The 18,633-nt window shown below is 61.2% G+C and overlaps 1 protein-coding gene across 4 annotated transcripts in view; it reads right to left on the bottom strand.

Annotated features, from left to right (window-relative positions):
- CHST15 (carbohydrate sulfotransferase 15) overlaps positions 1–18,633 on the bottom strand; it is a 44,116-nt gene that overhangs the window by 19,499 nt on the left and 5,984 nt on the right. For all 4 annotated transcript variants that reach the window (XM_059661779.1, XM_059661782.1, XM_059661780.1 and 1 more), the window contains exons 2-3: positions 1,710–2,707; positions 177–516 (exon numbers count right to left, since the gene is read on the bottom strand). In XM_059661779.1, the coding sequence (XP_059517762.1) occupies positions 177–516; positions 1,710–2,255 (886 nt within the window). In that variant the 5' untranslated portion in view covers positions 2,256–2,707. The remainder of the gene's footprint in view (positions 1–176; positions 517–1,709; positions 2,708–18,633) is intronic.

Genomic DNA, 18,633 nt, shown 5'->3' with positions numbered 1-18,633 from the left:
TCCCTTCCTCTCTGTAAAAAACCAATAAAATATACTTTTTAAAAAAATAAAAATAAAAAAAGAGAAGAAAAGGTGTGGTGAGTGATGGAGGCAGAGGCCCGGGCCACCCCTGGGCCCCACCCCCCCACCCCCCCCCCCCCCCCCCCCCCCGGCCGGGGCGCCGCGCGCTCACGCACCGAACCGCTTGCGCGTCCACCAGTGGGGCTCCTTGATGGCGGAGAACTTGACCTCGGGGTGCAGCCGCAGGCGGTCGTACAGGTCGGTGGTGCCGCACTTGGGCTGCCCGACGATGTAGAAGCGCGGCAGGCAGCGCAGGCGGTAGTGGCGGCCGGCGGCGTGGGCCAGGTGCCCCCAGAAGGCCTTGCGCAGCGCGTCGAAGGTGGCGCGGAAGCGCTTGGAGTAGAGCGCGTAGGAGTTGGTCAGGTAGGGGTCCGAGGTGTTGCGCCCCGTGAACTCCTCGTACCAGCACGGGCTCCTGCTGCTCGGGAGGAACTTCCTGGGGATGACGGCGAACATCTGCGGCGAGAGAGGGAGGGGGACGGGCAGACGGACGCGCGTTCGGGGGGAGGCACGCTCTGACAGGGACTCCCCACCAGCATCGAGCAACACCGGTGAGGAGCCGAGGACCCTGCCTTTTCTTAGCCCAAAATTAAAAAGTAAAAAATCCTTTGGAGAAAACGAAGATGAAAGTTTGATCAAGAGTCACCCTAGCATGATTTATCTTTCACACGCATGCACACGTGCACACACGCACACGCACACGCACACACACACATGACAGGCTAGGTAAACAGTGGGGGCCTTTTCACTGGTTGTATATTGGAGACAAAAGTACTAATTAGGACAGAATGGAAACAGGCTGAGGGAGACCTAAAAGGCAGCTGTAGCCCGGCCGGGGTGGGGGAGGGTAGAGCATCAACCTATGAACCAGGAGGTCACGGTTCGATTCCCGGTCAGGGCACATGCCTAGGCTGTGGGCTTGATCCCCAGGGTGGGGCTGCAGGAGGCAGTGGATCCATGATTCTCTCTCATCGTTGATGTTTCTCTCTCTCTCTCCCTTTCCCTTCCTCTCTGAAATCAAGAAAAAATATCTTTTTATAAAAATACATCCTATCCTATGTAATAAGAGGCTAATATGCAAATCTACCGAACTGCGGAACAACCAGTCGCTATGACGCACACTGACCACCAGGGGGCAGATGCTCAATGCGGGAGCTGCCCCCCTGGTGGTCAGTGAGCTCCCACAGGGGAGCGCCGCTCAGGCAGAAGCCGGGCTCACGGCTGGCGAGCGTAGCGGCGGTGGCGGGAACCTCTCCCCCTCCGCAGCAGCGCTAAGGATGTCTGACTGTCCAACTAAGCTGGACAGTTGGACAGCCCCCGAGGGCTCCCGGACTGCGAGGGCGTAGGCCGGGCTGAGGGACCCTCCCCCGAGTGCATGGATTTCGTGCACCAGGCCTCTAGTATATAAATAAAATAAAAAGCAGCTGAAATCGCCGTGACCACCTGTCCATCCTCCTTCAGCTGTCCAGCTGCACCATTTATATCGGAAAGTCCCTTCTCAGGTAACGTAACAGACAACTCCCCGCGCACCCTGGGCCACAGGCGTCCGATTACCCCGTCACCCGGAGAGATTCTTCCCAGCGATGCTGACAGAGAAGCGTCCATTTTCCAAAACCCGCCCATCGACAGTCTAGCGGGGGGCCACTCACGTGGGGCTCCTGCCTCCTGAGGTCGTCTGTGCCCGGGAGCTGCCTGGCCGTGAACTCGATCCTGGCCGCGATGCTGTCGATGACTGACCTCAGGCCCGGGGCGTCCTTCGCGGAGGACAGGTTGCCCGCGGGCGGCTGGGGATGCAGCTCCTGGGCGTCACTCGGGCTCTCGCCGTCCGGCGGGCCGGGGCTGCCGGGGAAGGCGCGGTAGCGGAAGGGCGAGGCGAGCAGGAGCTCCTGGCGGGCCCCCGAGAGGATGTACGAGGCCATCACCAAGGTCATGATGACCAGCCCGAACGCCAGGCTGCATCGCCGCCCCTTCCCCAAGCGCCAGCACCCGCCCCAACTCTCGCTCCCGTCCGGCCGCCCCTCCAGCACGGCCAGCAGGTTCATCAGCTTCCCGTCCACGCGGGACGCGGCCCCAGTGTCGCCTGGGCGCGCGGGGCCCTCCTGGGGGACGTGGGGGGGGCCTGCTCGGCCGCCAAGCAGCGGCTGGTGCGTGTCGTCAGGCGACACCTGGATGCCCCCGTCAATGCCGGGCCTCATGGTAGCGCCCGCGGCCGGCCGGCCCCAGCCATGGGCGAGGAGCCGGGGGTGTGCGGCGTGCGGGCGGCTGGAAGGGGGTCTTGCGGGCACAGGAGGCGGTCGGAAGGCACGGGCCACGGGTGTGAAAAGGAGGCGCCGCCGCAGCCCCGGGGCACGGGGGAGGGCGCCCTCTGGTGCCACGGGAAGACGTGGCCTCCCAGGGTCATGCTCCGCCGGAGCCGCGGCCTCACGCTCGCGGGCAGCCCCGCCGTCCCTCAGGTCCCCCCCGGGCACGGGAGGAGGTGGGGGAGGCCTCGCTGGGGAACGCGGGAACGCCCAGGAGATCGGCAGGGGTCATGGTCTTCTCGGGGGGCCGGGCCGGCACGCCATCCGCGGGGTCCCCTTCTGCATCCCGTGCTCCTGCGGAACGTCTCCTCCTCGGGGGCAGGCCAGTCCTTAGAGCGTCAGCTCACCTAAACGGCAAAGGGAAGCTCTTCTTGCTTGTTCTTTTCAAAAGTATTTTTACTGATTTCAGAGAGGAAGGGAGCGGGAGGGAGAGACAGAAACATCGATGAGAATCACGGATGGGCTGCCTCCCGCACGCCCCGCACTGGGGATCGCGCCCGCCACCCGGGCCTGTGCCCCGACCGGGAATCGAGCCGTGACCTCCTGGTTCCTGGGTTGACCCTCAACCGCTGAGCCACGCGGGCCGGGCAAGAAAAGAGGTTTCGTTCCTTCGTGCGGTGACACAGTAACCCGGGGGCATCTTCCAAGGAGAGACAGCTAGGCTCTGGCCCCAGCCCACTGGGTCACAAACAAGTCACAGGAAAGCAAACAGGGTACAGGGAGGTCCTGGGGCCTTGGGGCCTGGCTTTGGGGTTCAGTCTCAGCCAGCAAACGTGGCCCCAACACCAGCAGCACCAGCCCCACGTCAGATACCTCATATTCTGCCCACCTCTCAAGCCCCACATCCGCCCCCCGACCCCACGACCCGGCTAAGTTACGGGAGCCCTCAGCCCCTGGGTTTGGAATCTTTCCCAGATTCAGGCTCAGCTGGTGACGGGGAACGTGAGAGACGAAATGAAATATCAGCGCTTTAAGCCGACGGAACGCCCAGAAAGGCGGGCGGCGCGGCCAGGAGCAGGCGGAGGCCAAATGCTTTCCTCTCCCAAGGCCCGACGCCTCCTCCCGGGACCCCGGCTTTACTGCCCGTGCAGGAAGCAGGAGCCCACGAGCCTTCAGGCCGACGAGGACGCTCCTCACAGCGGGGATCGCACAAACACCACTCGGCTCGCGGTCCCTCAGCAACGAGACCCAGCGCGCAGCATCCCCCGTGAGGCATCGCCCTTCAGACCCTGCACTCGCTGTCCCGGGCACCGTCCTGGGAACAACACGAGTCTTTAAAGTCTATGCAGAGAATCTTGTGGTGATAAAATGTATTGTTGCCCAGATGATCCATCTTGGTAGATGTAGAAGAAGAAGAAGAAGAAAAAAAAAAAGCGGCCTGGCCCAGGTGGCTCAGTGGTTCAGTGTCGACCCATGAACCGAGAGGTGACCAGACCAATGCCCTGGTTGTGGGCTTGATCCCCAGTAAGTAGGGGGCGTGCAGGAGGCAGCTGATCGATGTTCCTCCCTCATCCATGTTTCTCTCTCTCTCCATCCCTCTCCCTTGCTCTCTCTCTAAAATCAAACAAATTAAATATTTTTTTTTAAAAGCCAAACCTCCTCAGTTCCAGGGGCGGTAGACCGCCACGCACGAGCTGTGTGACGCTGAGGAAGCCAGGTAACCTCTCTGAGCTCTGGTCTCCTCACCAGTCACATGAGGACCGGAGACCCTCCCGACCCGTCGGCCAAAGCACTAAGTTAGCTGGCGCATGAAAGGAGTTTGCATAATGTCTACACGCCTTTCCCATCCCCTGAAAGGGCGGTGCCGTTCATGATACTCGCATCTGCAGTGACTATGGCGACAGGCGGTTTTTAATTGGCGGTGAAGGCCAAGGACATCTGAAATGGCGTTGGAAGTGGGAGATCCCACCGCACCGACTTCCCTCCGTGCCCTTGCCCGAGCGTGGTGGACGCCCCCCCACTGTCGGCACACCCTCTCGATCCTGCCGTCTCCAGGGAAGGTGGGACCAGTCTGCGTCAGGGCCTCGTCCTGCTGGCTGGCGGGCTCGGCGGCCGGAAGTCGCTAGCGGGGGGCGCCCGCCCTGGGCCCGCAGCGAAGCCGGTGCTTTAACGGCGCACGTGGACCGGGCAATAGTCACGCAGCGTCTCCTGAAAGGGCCTCCCCAGCATTCCCTGCCGCGTGCTTAACCCACTGGGAAGAGGTGGGACGGACAGAGTACAGACTTTTTAAAAAGTATTTTAAATATATTTTTACTGATTTCAGAGAGGAAGGGAGAGGGAGAGAGAGAGAAACATCAACGATGAGAGAGAATCACTGATCGGCTGCCTCCTGCACGCCCCGCACTGGGGATTGAGCCCGCAGCCTAGGCATGTGCTGATGACCAGAATCGAACCCGGGACCCTTCAGTCCGCAGGCCAGTGCTCTAGCCACTGAGCCACACCAGCCGGGGCAGACAGACAGACAGACAGCTTTACAGCAGGACTTTTCGGGGCCTTCCATCTGCTCATGAGCCCTGTGAGCCCACAGGAGAGGAAGATACACAGAATTTCCAAAACACACCCGGCCGTGAACTTCTCCCCGAGGTTCAAGGAGCCAGCTTGAGAAACCCTGGCGCGCGAGGGCTGAGTCAGGGGTCAGGCAGTTCTGAGAAGAGCGGAGGGGGCGGGGAGGGGGCCGTGGGAGCAAGCTGCCCCGGAACGGGGACATCCCAGGCCCCGCCGCCCGCACCCTGAGGCGTCTGAGGCGCGTCCGCGCCGCGAGGCTCCAACCTCCGCCTCCAACTTGTCCACCACCCTGACCCCTCTCTCGGGACAAACAATCCTTCCAAACCAAAGACACAAAAGGGCAGGCCCCGGCCTGGCAGCCCGTCCCTCAGCCAAGAACACATTGCTTTAGCGTCGGAGATAAGGCTCCCGCCGGGGTCCCCGTGGGGGGCATGTTCCCACCCCGTCCCGGGCGTGGAGGGCCTCATCAATTTATTTTTAAAGAAAACACGGTCTCTGATGCTCCAAGACAAGAATGTACAATTCTCGACCCAGCAGAAGGGGCAGAACATTCCCAAACCAGAACAAAGGTTTCTCGATCCCAGCAAAGTACGTGAACACGCCCAGGGAGAGGGAGCCGCTGACGGCGGCCGCAGCGCGGCGGGCGTGTGGGCTCCGCGAGGGGGCACAGGTCAGGGCCTGGAGCCCGTACAAGATGGGGGGGGGGGGATGTCATAAAAAACATGAGTATTTGGGCCTGGCTGGCGTGGCTCAGGATCTTCCCAAGGATCCTACAATGTGTGCAGCTCTTAACCGACGCACCTCCGTGGACAAACATTGGACGGACGGCCTGCACCGAGGAGGATGGATGGCTACTCCGTCCCTGGCCTGGCCTTTCCCACGCGCCACAGGTGACCCCGAAACAGTCCCTCCGACACCAGACACTCGGCTGTCCTGCCTTTCAAATGGAGCCACGCAGGCCCCGCCCTCACCACGTTCGGTGCCAGCGGACTCGGGTCAGACGGGACCGGGCGCGCCCGCTCAGGTGTTCACCCTCAGCACCGGGTGTACGTTTCAGCGAGATTTCAGGAGATTGCTCCCAGCGGGCTCAATGCGGGGCCTGTGGCCGCAGGCTGCCACCGTGGGAACCCGCCACCACCGTGAGAGATCGCATCACTGCTCCCAAAATAGCTGGCGTTCAATTCCCTGGCCGGGAGGCCCCCCATTAACCTCTGCACCCCAGCGTCATTAGCGAGCCATTTATAACAAGATCGTAATCGAGAGCCAGGAATCCCACCGCAGGCTCCGTAACTGAATGCCCCCTCGTGTCAGATCCATAATGGCGTCCAGTGTCACCCCAGGAAACACGTAGGAAAGCATGGCAGCCATGAGCTGACACAGCAGAAGAGAGACGTGTGCGACTTCAGAAGCGATCTGGATGGAGTTACACAAATCGCTTCTTGTAGGTGGAACATTCCCGCCTGCCCTCTGGGAGCAGAGAGGAAGCGATGGCTAATCACATCATTTCACTTTAATGTTTTAGCGGAGGAAAATGGATGGTTCCTCATTAACCTTTACTAACACACAGAGCCGCTCCGATCAGGCTGTCTCACCGCGGACGTCTCTCTCTGGGCTGTGGATGTGGAAATGCACGTTCCCACGGAACATCAGTCCGTGGACATGGAAATGCACGTTCCCATGGAACATCAGCCCGTGGACATGGAAATGCACGTTCCCATGGACATCAATCCATGGACATGGAAATGCACGTTCCCATGGACATCAGTCTGTGGACATGGAAATGCACGTTCCCATGGACATCAATCCATGGACATGGAAATGCACGTTCCCATGGACATCAATCCATGGACATGGAAATGCACGTTCCCATGGACATCAATCCATGGACATGGAAATGCACGTTCCCATGGACATCAATCCATGGACATGGAAATGCACGTTCCCACGGAACATCAGCCCGTGGACATGGAAATGCACGTTCCCATGGAACATCAGCCCGTGGACATGGAAATGCACGTTCCCATGGACATCAGTCTGTAAACACAGAAATGCACGTTCCCACAGGACATCAGTCCATGGACATGGAAATGCACGTTCCCATGGAACATCAGTCTGTGGACATGGAAATGCACGTTCCCATGGACATCAATCCGTGGACATGGAAATGCACGTTCCCACGGAACATCAGTCCGTGGACATGGAAATGCACGTTCCCATGGACATCAATCCGTGGACATGGAAATGCACGTTCCCACGGAACATCAGTCCGTGGACATGGAAATGCACGTTCCCATGGACATCAATCCACGAGCGGAGGAGGGACCAGGGTTCCCATTCAGCTCCAAGACATCCTAAGAACGTCACTGAGGCTGAGAGAGCTGTCCAGAGTGGAGGGTTCAGCCCAAACAATAATAGCTCATCCGGTTCCATTCCTTTTCTTTTTTAAAAATGTATTTTTATTGATTTCAGAGAGGAAGGGAGAGGGAGAGAGAGAGAGAAACATCAATGGTGAGAGAGAATCAGCTGCCTCCTGCACACCCCCACTGGGGACCGAGCCCGCAACCCGGGCATGTGCCCTTGACCGGGGTCGAACCCAGGACCCTTCGGTCCACAGGCCGATGCTCTATCCACTGAGCCACACCATCTGGGGCCTCAGGTTCAGTTTCTAGCTGGAGATGAATGCTTTCGATCACAAGATCTAGTCAATCGACAGAACGAAGCTACCCGGGTGGACGCTCACTGGCCTGCGCGGTGGGAAGGACACGGGGGCCGTTATGCGGGCGAGGATGCTAATGGCGTGTCCACTTGGAGACTGCAGACCGGTCACGTCCGTGATGGGGCCTCTGTATTCGCAGAAGTCCTTGATCCTGACAGGTCACACCCTGCACCGGAGCTGGGGGCCGGGCCAGGTGCCTGGCAGTGACCTTGAGCAGGTCACGCAACCTCCCTCCGCCCGCTTCCTTGGGCGTGAGGTGGGAATGAGCCCAAGACTCCTGGTCGCACGGCTGTGAGCGGAAGTGAGCCAGCTCGTGTGAAGCGTTCGGAAGAGCGTCCGGTCCACGGATTGAGTTCACGCTTCTGCACACACAGCCCTGGCCCACAGCTAAGTGTTTGCTAAGCAGCAGTCTAGCACTATTTTTAAAATAAATTTTTACTGATTTCTGAGAGGAAGGGAAAGGGGGAGAGAGAGAAACACCAATGATGAGAATCATTGATCAGCTGCCTCTTACACGCCCCCCACTAGGGATTGAGCCCGCAACCCGGGCATGTGCCCTTGACCAGAATCGAACACGGGACCCTTTAGTCCGTAGGCCGACACTCCATCCACTGAGCCAAACTGGCCAGGGCAGGTCTAGTCTATTTAGTGCAGATCGCAGATGGCTTCCATGGCTGACCCCTCCGTGTCTCCACACCCCTCACCACACAAGCGACGGTGCCGTTCCTACAACTGAAGGCATGGAATACGCTTCCCTCCCCCACCCCCCACCCCCCACTGAGTTCAGAGACCCGCTTTGGCCCATAGAACACGGCAGGAGTGACCACGCGCCAGTCCACGCCCGGGCGTGAGGACCTGTCGCCTGCCCGGCACCTTTGCCGTCGAAGGACACGGCAGTGCGGCCGGGAGGAGGCGAGAGACACAGCCTGGCACAGCCGATCCCTGCGGACACGCGAGAAATGGCAGGTTGCTCCCTAGTTCCGGGAGTTCTGTGACGTGTCGAAAGCCGACCGACGTGCTCCTCCACAGACAGTGGACGTGACCAAGTCAGACCAATGTGGCTCCACACGCAGGAGTCCCGGAAAGCGTGTTCACACGAGCAAAGGGAGTCACGGGCCCTTCACCCGCAGACCCAGGCGTCGTCTGAACCACGGCCCTGACCGTCGCGGACCCGGAACCAGACGCGCCCCACGCTGCTCCAGCCAGGTGGCCGCTGTCTCGGGAGCGAGACAGGCCCGCCGCCCGCCTCACCCCGGGGCTTCTCTGGTAAAACGTGTTACAACCAGCACAGCTGCTCCGCTTTGTTCTCCGACAGCTGATCCCGCGCCCCCGCCAGGGAAGAGGCCTGGCTCCTTCCTCTCCAGAGCTTCTGTAACTCCTTCCTCCCCTGGAGCAAGCCCTTCCTGAAGCCGGATCTCACCTTCCTGACGACGAGCCGCCTCATCCGGGCTTTGTCTGGAACCGGCCGGCTCTTCCCGGTTGGCCCAGAGCGCGGTCCCGCGGAACTCAGGCTGGTACTTTACGTTCTGGACATCACGTCAGTGGTGAGAGGGAACGGCGGCCGCACGCGTTACAGCGTTGGACGTGCACTCTAACCCCAGGCGCGGGGGGGGGGGGGGGGCGGGCTTTGCTCTCCAAGGGCCATTTGGAGCTTTACCACACCACTCGCGGGCCGGGCCTTGCGAAATATCGACTGTAAACTCAGCCTGCGGTGTCTGGTCGGACGCGTCATGAACTCACCCCGCTGCCTCGGGAGGGCCCCACCAAGTGCTCTCCCGGGCCTTACCCCGCCCGCAGGCCGGGCGTCACCCCCCCACCCTCACCGAGGCCAGTCTCCCCCACAGGCAGCCCCCTCTGCGTCCGGCCCGGGGAGCCGGCTGAGCCAGCTGTGCCTCCCCTTCCTCCTGTGCACAGCGGGGGTGCACCACCTCGGTCCCCAGGGAGACGGGAAGAGCAGGGCAGACGAGCGCCCGGCACGGAGCAGCCTCAGCCACGGCGGGCGCTGTTCCCGTGACTACAGGAGGGGCTCGGCCTCGCTCCGGGCCCCCCGCGCTCAGGGGACATAACCCCGGGCCCCAGGGAGCAGTCCTCCTGCCTGTGGCTGATCCCAAGTCGTGGGGAGGGGGGCAGGAGGCGGCTCTGGGCCCCCACACGCGGGGAGAAGAGTCGCAAGGCAGACAGCAAAGGCAGAGGCGCCTGATCACCGGGGTGGGAGCGACTGGGCGGGGGGGAGCCCGAGAGGCTCAGGCCTCGGAACCGGGGTCGGCCCAGCACCTTTCGCTGCCACCGGGAGGGTCCGTTTTCCAGAAAGTGTCCGACCCCAAGGCCTAAGGGTCTGGCTGGGCGAGCCGCCTCTGGGAGGGGAGAGCAGAGAGGAAGCCCCTCCCCCGGGCATGATGGCCCAGGTCCACGCCAGGCCAGCGCCTGCGGACCAGCCTGCAGGCACCTGCTGCCCAGCCTGCATTTCTCAGTCGGGGAAACTGAGGCCAGGGCGGCTCATTATGAAGACAAGCTCATCATAAAGACCCAGGTCTGACCCCAGTCCCCGCCCCCCGGCCCCCGCCCCCCGCCACGGGGGAGACCATCCTAACCTCGACCCGTCGTGGCCTGGAGCAGACAGCCCAGCCGTCCAGCCCGCACCCCACCCCTCGGGAGTCCCTTTAGGGACAGAGCTGCTGTCTCCCCCACAGACACGGACGGGAGCCCAGGAAGCCCTCGGAGGCAACGCGGGAGGAGACGCAGGCACCCCCTCCCCTCGCCTCCTCGACCTGGGCTGCCGAGTCTCAAACCGTCTACACGGGCAGGGTCCCTGACACGCCACCTTCACTCAGACCATCGGCACCAGGCCTCCCGCTCCGGCCCGTGTGCTGCGTGCCTGGCGCGGGGGGCTGCCCACGAAGTAGTTTCTAAGTTAACGAGGGGAGAAGCGAACGGCCAGCAGGTCCCCAGGGCAGGGCTCGGGCCACCGCGTGACGTCCAAGTGACAGGCGCCAGGCTGAGCGCCAGGCTGAGCGCTCCATGGACTATACTGTTGAGGCACCTCGGCCATCTGCGTGGAACACACGGTCAGCACCCCATTTCACAGACGGGGAAACTGAGGCGGGGACTCCAGGCCCTGCCCGCCTCCCCCAGGACTTAGCGAGGGGAGCTGGCCGGGGCATCTACAGGCCCCTTAGCCAGCGGCATGACCGCAGGCCAACCCTCCCCACCTGGACCCTCGCCTCTTCCTCTCGCAGCGGGCCATCACGCACGGCCCACGGCTCGCCGGAACCCCGGAGGCGGTCACTTCTGTCCTTACTCTGCGCAGGCTCACGAAGGCTCCGACGGCTGCAACAACGGACCCTGAGCGCCAGACGCGGGGCCGTCTGGGCTCCAGCACAGCCCGACCTCAGAGAGGAGATTCCGGCTGCCTCCCCGACTTCTCCCCGCGTGCAGGAAAGCGGGTGGGAGGATGTGATCCGCGCACAGAGCACGGAGACTGCGTGGCCGGGCCCGGAGGAGCAGGGTGGCCCGTCCCCACGGGGCCCCGCCCGCCCGCGTGGGCTGCGTCAGGAAGAGTGCGAAGGTGGCGAGCGCGGAGAGGCCCAGCCCCGTGTCCTTCGGGCGGCAGAGGGAGGGGACGTGCGTACACACGATGCTCACGTGTTCAAACCGCGTGCGAACAATGGTGCGCAGGTGTCCGGTCCCCCCAACGCATACATGAGCGGCCGCTAGACAGACAGAAGCCGCCGGTCTGAACACTTGTCAGCACTGTTTTATCCCACAGGCCCACCCCCCTCCACGGGCTGCGCCCAGCAGACAGGGACAGCCTGACCGGGCGGCACCGGCGGCCCCGGGGACACACACGGTCACGGACCCTGTGATGTGGGCAGGCCACCCACGCTCTGAGCCCCGGTCGGCCGCTGGGCTGGGCTGTAAACGCGACACTCGCCAACCCCATCAAGTATCGCAGGGGGGCCCGGCCAGTGTGGCTCAGTGGTTGAGCATCAACCCCATGAACCAGGAGGTCAGGGTTCGATTCCCGGTCAGGGCACAGGCCCGGGTTGCGGCTGGATCCCGAGTGTGGGGCGTGCAGGAGGCAGCCGGTCCATGCTTCTCTCTCTCTCCCTCCCCCTTCCTCTCTGACATCAATAAAAATGTACGTTTTTTAGAAAGGACCACAGGAGGGTGAAGGGAAACACGAAACCGCGCCCGGTGCCGCCTCTGCCCTCCGGTCTCATCCCAGTGCCTCGGGGTCTGCCTGTCTGTCTGGCTGTGTGTCCAGCTGCCTCCCCCAGCACCACCGGCCGGCTGGACTGGAACTCCAGCTCACCCTCAGATGGCAGCCCAGCCCCCCAAAGCCCAGGTCAGGCCCCCCTCTGCCCCACCCTCCTCCTCCCACCTCGACGTGGGCTGCTGGACCGGCCTCGGCCGCGTCCTCTGGGCTGTCACCTCCGCTGTCACCTCCGCGAAGGTTGCAAATGTTTCCCGAAGGAAGGAAATCAGAAAGGACGCCTCCCGGCCAGCAACACGCATACAAAGATAGCGCAGTCGCCAACAGAATCCCCAGGGAGTGTGGTTTCTGCATTTAAAATAGAACTGAAATTCTGCGAGTTTTAAAATTCTCCTCTCTAGGGTCAGTTCCTTCCTATGTCACTCCGAACCCATTTCCTGGTACCGACCTAGCCTGCGGCCATTGTGCTGGCCCGGCTCCACAGGGGACTCTGCTGGGCTGGCCCAGGCTCCTGACACCCCAAGGCCCCGGGGTGCGTGGGGCGGGGGTGCACCTCCCGCCTGCCCTCCTAACTGAGCTTTCCCACTTAAGCAAACACCAACACGCTGTGTCTTGGTTAATTAAACGATTCTTATCTGTGGCCAGAAGTTTTGTTTTTTCCATTTTGTTTTGTTTTTACCCGTTTTTTTGTTCTTAGAGGCCCTTCAGGCACATTTCTGAAGGTGCTCCGTCCCCCCAGCATTTCAGGACGAGGAAGGAAAAAGTCCCTCTTCCCTCCGATCATGTTCCTTCCTTTCCTGTAAAGGGAACCTGGGAACGTTTCAAAGACAGCAAGTATTCAGAGGCAACTACCATCCAAATCGCCTCTCTCCTCCTTCCTCTTTTTTCATATTTAATGTCTGGTCCCCTCAGCTCCCTTCCCCTCCTCTGCACTTCAGAAGAGACGATACCAATTACCTACGTAATTAAATGAGTTCCTCTACTTAATCCATTCGGGGTTTTTACTGGTTTTATGGGCGGGGAAAACGAGACTTTTGGATTAAACAATTCCCCACGGCATTACAGGGTGCCAGGGCTGGAAGGGGTGTCGGCCAGCTCTTTCCAGCAGGGGAGGGGGATGGACAGAAGCTTCTAGAACCTCTTCAGCTTGCAGGCGACGGTGGGACTCACACCCACGCCCAGACCTGCTGTCACTGCCCTGCCTCCCTCCTGAGCCCCACCCTCGCCTCCCAGAAACCAGCAGAAAGAAGCAAGTTGAGCTGTGACCCAGCAATCGGGTCATTTTCACGTTCTGAGCAGACACAGTTACGACCTGGCTGGACTGCCCTCGGCTGACTCAGCTTTTCTGAGGTTTTCACACTTTTTGTTGCTGTAAAACCTCAAGCAAAAAAAAAATGAGTGATTAGGAACAAATGCCAAAGCGTTGACTTTACAGTTTAAAAAGGAGACAGAGAGCCCGGCCGGCCTGGCTCAGGGGTTGAGCGTCGACCTAGGAACCAGGAGGTCAGGGTTCAATGCCCGGTCAGGGCACAGGCCCGGGTTGCGGGCTCATCCCCAAGTGGGGCGTGCAGGAGGCAGCCGATCCGTGATTCTCTCATCACGGATGTCTCTCTCTCTCTCCCCCATCTCCCTTCCTCTCTGAAATCAGTAAAAATATATTTTAACAAGAAGAGCAAAGGCTCAAGGAGGGGCCTTCCCAGGAGCCTTTCAGAACCCGCGGCCTCCAGGCGGCACAGGAGCGAGGCTGGCGAAGCGCTTCCCCCGAGCCCGCCCGGCAGCCCTCGGTCCACACAGCATCCTCTCACCAGCTCTGCCCTGAGCAGAACCACGGGCCCTTAGATTTATCGCGTTCCTGCGACGACAGGCTCACCCGGCCGGCCGCCTCCCCGCGCTCAGGGCAGCCCCTCCTGTGAATTTTACAACCTGACGGGCCCTCATGCTCCCCCGGCCCTTCCAACGGGAGAGTCTTTACCTGGGACGGTGATGGGCTCATCCCACAGCCCGGGAGGACACCGAGCCCCCCCGGGAGCGTCCCCAGGACCCTGCGGTTTCAACACCAGTAGCAAGCGAAGCTGCTGGTGGAAACCGCAGCCTCAATCAAGTCCTTGCTGACGATGCCCTCGCGTCGCCTTCTGGCGGCATCTCAGGATGGATGCACCTGGAGGCCGACCGCGTGACGGCCTCTGGTCATTACAGCATCGCTCGGCCCCAGTGGGCATGGGGCTCGGACGCTGCGGGCCGGCGGCCTGGGGAGTCTGCATCTTTAGGAAATCGGTTTGTAGACGGTTTAATTAAAATATACCGGAGCATAATCCCATCAAACCAACCCACGCAGCCTCAGCATACGTGCACCCAGCCAGCCTCAGTATACACGTACCCAGCCAGCCTCAGTATACGTGCACCCAGCCAGCCTCAGTATACACGTACCCAGCCAGCCTCAGTATATGTGCACCCAGCCAGCCTCAGTGTACGTGCACCCAGCCAGCCTTTAGCATCTGTACACCCAGCCAGCCTCAGCATATGTGCACCCAGCCAGCCTAAGTATACGCGCACCCAGCCAGGCTCAGTATATGTGCACCCAGCCAGCCTCAGTATACGCGCACCCAGCCAGCCTCAGTATATGTACACCCAGCCAGCCTCAGTATATGTGCAAGCAACCAGCATCAGTATATGCGCACCCAGCCAGCCTCAGCATCTGTGCACCCAGCCACCCACAGTATATGTGCACCCAGCCAGCCTCAGTATACGTGCACCCAGCCAGTCTCAGTATACGTGCACCCAGCCAGCCTCAGTATACGGGCACCCAGCCAGCCTCAGCATCTGTGCACCCAGCCAGCCTCAGTATACGTGCACCCAGCCAGCCTCAGCATAATTGCACCCAGCCAGCCTCAGTATATGTGCACCCAGCCAGCCTCAGCATCTGTGCACCCAGCCAGCCTCAGTATACGTGCACCCAGCCAGCCTTTAGCATCTGTGCACCCAACCAGCCTCAGTATACGTGCACCCAGCCAGCCCCAGTATACGCGCACCCAGCCAGCCTCAGTATACGTGCACCCAGCCAGCCTTTAGCATCTGTGCACCCAACCAGCCTCAGCATACGTGCACCCAGCCAGCCTCAGTATATGTGCACCCAGCCAGCCTCAGCATCTGTGCACCCGCCTGAGCCCTTCAGGGGGACTGGGGTTTACTCAGAGCTCATCAGGGAGCACATGCAGGGTAACTGGACTGACCCCGAGGCTCCATGTGGCCTCTCTGGGCCTCAGTTTCCCCATCTATGAAGTGGGGCGAAGGCCTATCCAAGCTCTAAGCTGCATATAATCCTGAGGGGCAGCGGAACCCCGTCTGAGAATCAAGCCTTCTCCGGGACCAGAGAGAGAGCATGTGAGAAAGTGCATCGACCTCATGCACAAGAGCAAGGAAACAGAACCTCCTAGACTATAGCCTCGGACGCAGAGGCGGGTCCCCAGGAAACGGGTCCAGGAGCGTCTGCAGCAGCACCCCTCTCAGGGGCCGGAGGGAGGCAGCCCGACAGACAGACGGGGGACAGAGAATGTGTCCGTCCGCACACAGCACAGCCCTGGCCGCGAGGAGGACGACGTGCCCCCCCAGATCCCTGCGTGGAGAGCCGTGGGAACACCGAGGGCAAGCAGCCCGGCCACGGAAGCACCTGCTGGAAGCTTGCGTTCATGGAAAGTCCGGGAGAGAGGACAGGAAGCGCGCTTCCCGCCGCCTGGGGCTGGGGGGGCGGGGGGGGCGGGGGGAGGTCACGAGGGGCCGAGGGCTGATGGCCACACGCTTCCTTTCTGAGCTGATGCCATGGCCTCGCCTGGAAGGTGGTTCCAGTCGTGTTCACGTCTGTGTACATACAGAGCCCCCTGCCTGGCACCCTCTCCATGGCGGATGCATGTGTGTGAGTTCCATCCCAATCAAGCCGTGTTCAGAGAGCGGGTGGCACAGAGCACGGCACAGACGGACGGTCTCAGCGGTGAGGCCGGTGGAGAGGTCAGGTGGGAAACTGACTGCAGCTGTGCATCACCCACGGACGCAGACAGCAGTGCGGTGAGGGCAAGGAAGGGCGGCTGCAGGGTGGACGGAGTTCATGGGGGGAAAGACGAAGGGGACGTCCGCAATACTTTCAACAAGAAAGATAAATTTAAATTAAAAGTAAATAAATAAAAAGAATGGGTCGAATGGGCAAACGGTCTGTTCCATGATTTTAAAATAACAAATCAGATGGGGAAAAAAATAAATCAGATGAGAATTTTGCAACGCACACTCATACACACAAACACACACACTCACACACACACACACATGCACGCTCACACGCGCGCATACGCCCTCTGAACAGCTCTGCAGCTCCTAACAGGGCCACAGACACAAAGCTGGTTTCCGTGGGCAAATCTACAAACCAAGGAGAACGGCCGACTCGAGTGGGCCTGCACTTTCCTATGGATTCGTTTCCGTTTTAACAGCCAAAAGCAAAGTCATTTTCTGCCGCCCAAATGGCAACCGAGGTCTCCTCTACTTTTTAATGCATCAGTTTTACTCTCTGAGCCAGACTGTACCCCTTCAAAGGCCCCGGGACTGGCACCTGTCACCTGTCACCTGTCAGCCGCCGCAGATGCACTTTTTGGCTGGAAGGGCTTTCGGAGGCGGCCCCACAGCTCGGCCCCCACGCCTCCTCCCACCGGACTTCTCACGGGAGCCGCTGCAGCGGGGGCGGGGGGGGCGGGGGGGACATAAGAGCTTTTCGGAGTCAGGACAACGGACTGCCCGCCGCCCCCTCCGCTCCTCGCTCACACGTCCCCGCGGCAGCTCCGTCCTCAGCGCAGCTATTTCCTCTGGCGTCGGAGCAGCGCCCTTGGCGGGGCCGCACGGCTTTTGGGAACACAGCGTCTTCATTAAGAGCTGTGACAGCCAGAAGGGACCCATCATCGAGGCTCAGGCTAAAGATGAAGTTCAAGAACCCCTGGTGCACAGGAAGCGGGGCCTCGCTGAGGACACGCCATTTCAAAGCCACTTCTAGGCCCGGCCAATGCCTCTTCCCGGGACGGAACGTTGGCTGACGGGTCACAGGACGGGCCCAATGGGGTCCCGCCTCAGCCCCGGGACGCACACCAGGGCTGCGTGGGGACCAGCGCCCGCAGTGGGCAGGGGAGGAGTGGCCCCCAGGCCGGAGGGGGGCAAAGCAGGTACCAGCCAACCCGGGCCACGGCTAGGACTCGGGCACTGCCGGACCCCACGCTCCCTGTGCCACCTGCCCCTCCCCCGTGTGACAGGAAGGTCGCAGGTGGGGAATGCGGGCCTATGGGCTGCCACCCACCGGTGGGCCCTCCCGACAGGCCACGTGCTGAGACTCGGGGGAGAGGGCTTCTGCTGAGAGCTGCCACCAAGCATTTCAAGAACAGCTCACACACACACACTCACACACACACTCACACTCACACACACTCACATACACACACACACTCACACACACACGCACTCACACAAACACACACACTCACACTCACATACACACACACATACACACACACATACACACACACATACACACACTCATACACACACACACAGACACACTCACACACACTCACACAAACACACACACTCACACAAACTCATACACACACACATACACACACCCTCACATACACACACACACACTCACACACTCTCTCACACTCACACACACACACACTCACTCACACACACACACTCACACTCACACTCACTCACTCACAAACCCCTGCAGTGCCGGAGCAGAGGCCCTGGCCCAGCCCCACCGCAGCCCGACCCTCCCTCCGAGCGGAGGCGGAGGCGGAGGCCGAGCGGTGTGAGACCTCCTGCCAGTGCGTGTCACAGCACGGCTGTTCTTCGTGACAAGGTTTGGAGTCAGCTGCTCCCCAGACGCCCTACAGAGGCCTCGGAGTTCAGCCCGGAACCAGAAACAAAGATTTCCCGCTTCCCCCCCGCCCCCAGCTAGACCACAGAGAGGACACCAACCCCGTTCTCCTCACATCTTCCTAGAGCAACAGCAAGTCTGACATTCGGGGCCCAGGGGACGGACAGGGGAGCCCCAGATCCCAGGGGACCTCAGCCAATGCCTCACCCTCCGATGTGGCTGCAGGTGAGAAGCGTGGGGGGGGGGCAAGATCACCCCTTGGCCACATTCCCCGGGGACCCCCTCCGTGTGCGCAGGTTCACAGACCAGAGGAATGACCCTCCCAGGCCGGGGTCAGGCCTGTGGCTCGGACACTGCGGTCCCGGCCGGCCCACGCCCGGCCACGCTCCCCATCTTTAATCAAACACTCACATTCCACACGAGACGGGGAGCCTGGAGACGAGCTGGCTCTCCCGCGAGGAGGACCCCGGGCCCCCTTCCCCGGGCAGGCGGCTCCTGCTCGTATTCCCAAAACCCCACCCCATGTCCATGCTACTCCCCCCCAGACGCTCGAGACACAAAAAGCTGTGGTTTCTACCTTTCAATCGCCCAGAAACCAAACGCCGGGAGACCCCAGGCCACTCCATCCAGCGCTGGTCTCCTCCGGACAGTGGGTGACGAGCGTGAACTCGCCTGCACCCTGCTACCCACTGGGGACCTTTCCCTTTCTCTGGGTGCACACCCGGGAGCCCACAAAGTCCCTGACCCCTTTGTCCAGCAGAAATGGGCTTTTGGGAGAACAGGGGGGTCTCCCGCTCGCCTCCCGCGCCGCCGGCCTCCGCGGGGGACTCAGCGCCCGGGCTGACACCCGTGGGGGGGGGGGGGGCGCACACCAGCTGACGGAAGCGTGCAGGTGCAGCCCAAACCCACCGACGTGGGCGCGAGGCGTCCA

The sequence above is a fragment of the Myotis daubentonii genome, chromosome 13 (assembly GCF_963259705.1).
Source record: "Myotis daubentonii chromosome 13, mMyoDau2.1, whole genome shotgun sequence".
Taxonomy (NCBI): Eukaryota; Metazoa; Chordata; class Mammalia; order Chiroptera; family Vespertilionidae; genus Myotis; species Myotis daubentonii.
Note: the sequence above shows the minus strand (reverse complement) of the source record. Positions and strands in the feature narration are given on the sequence as shown.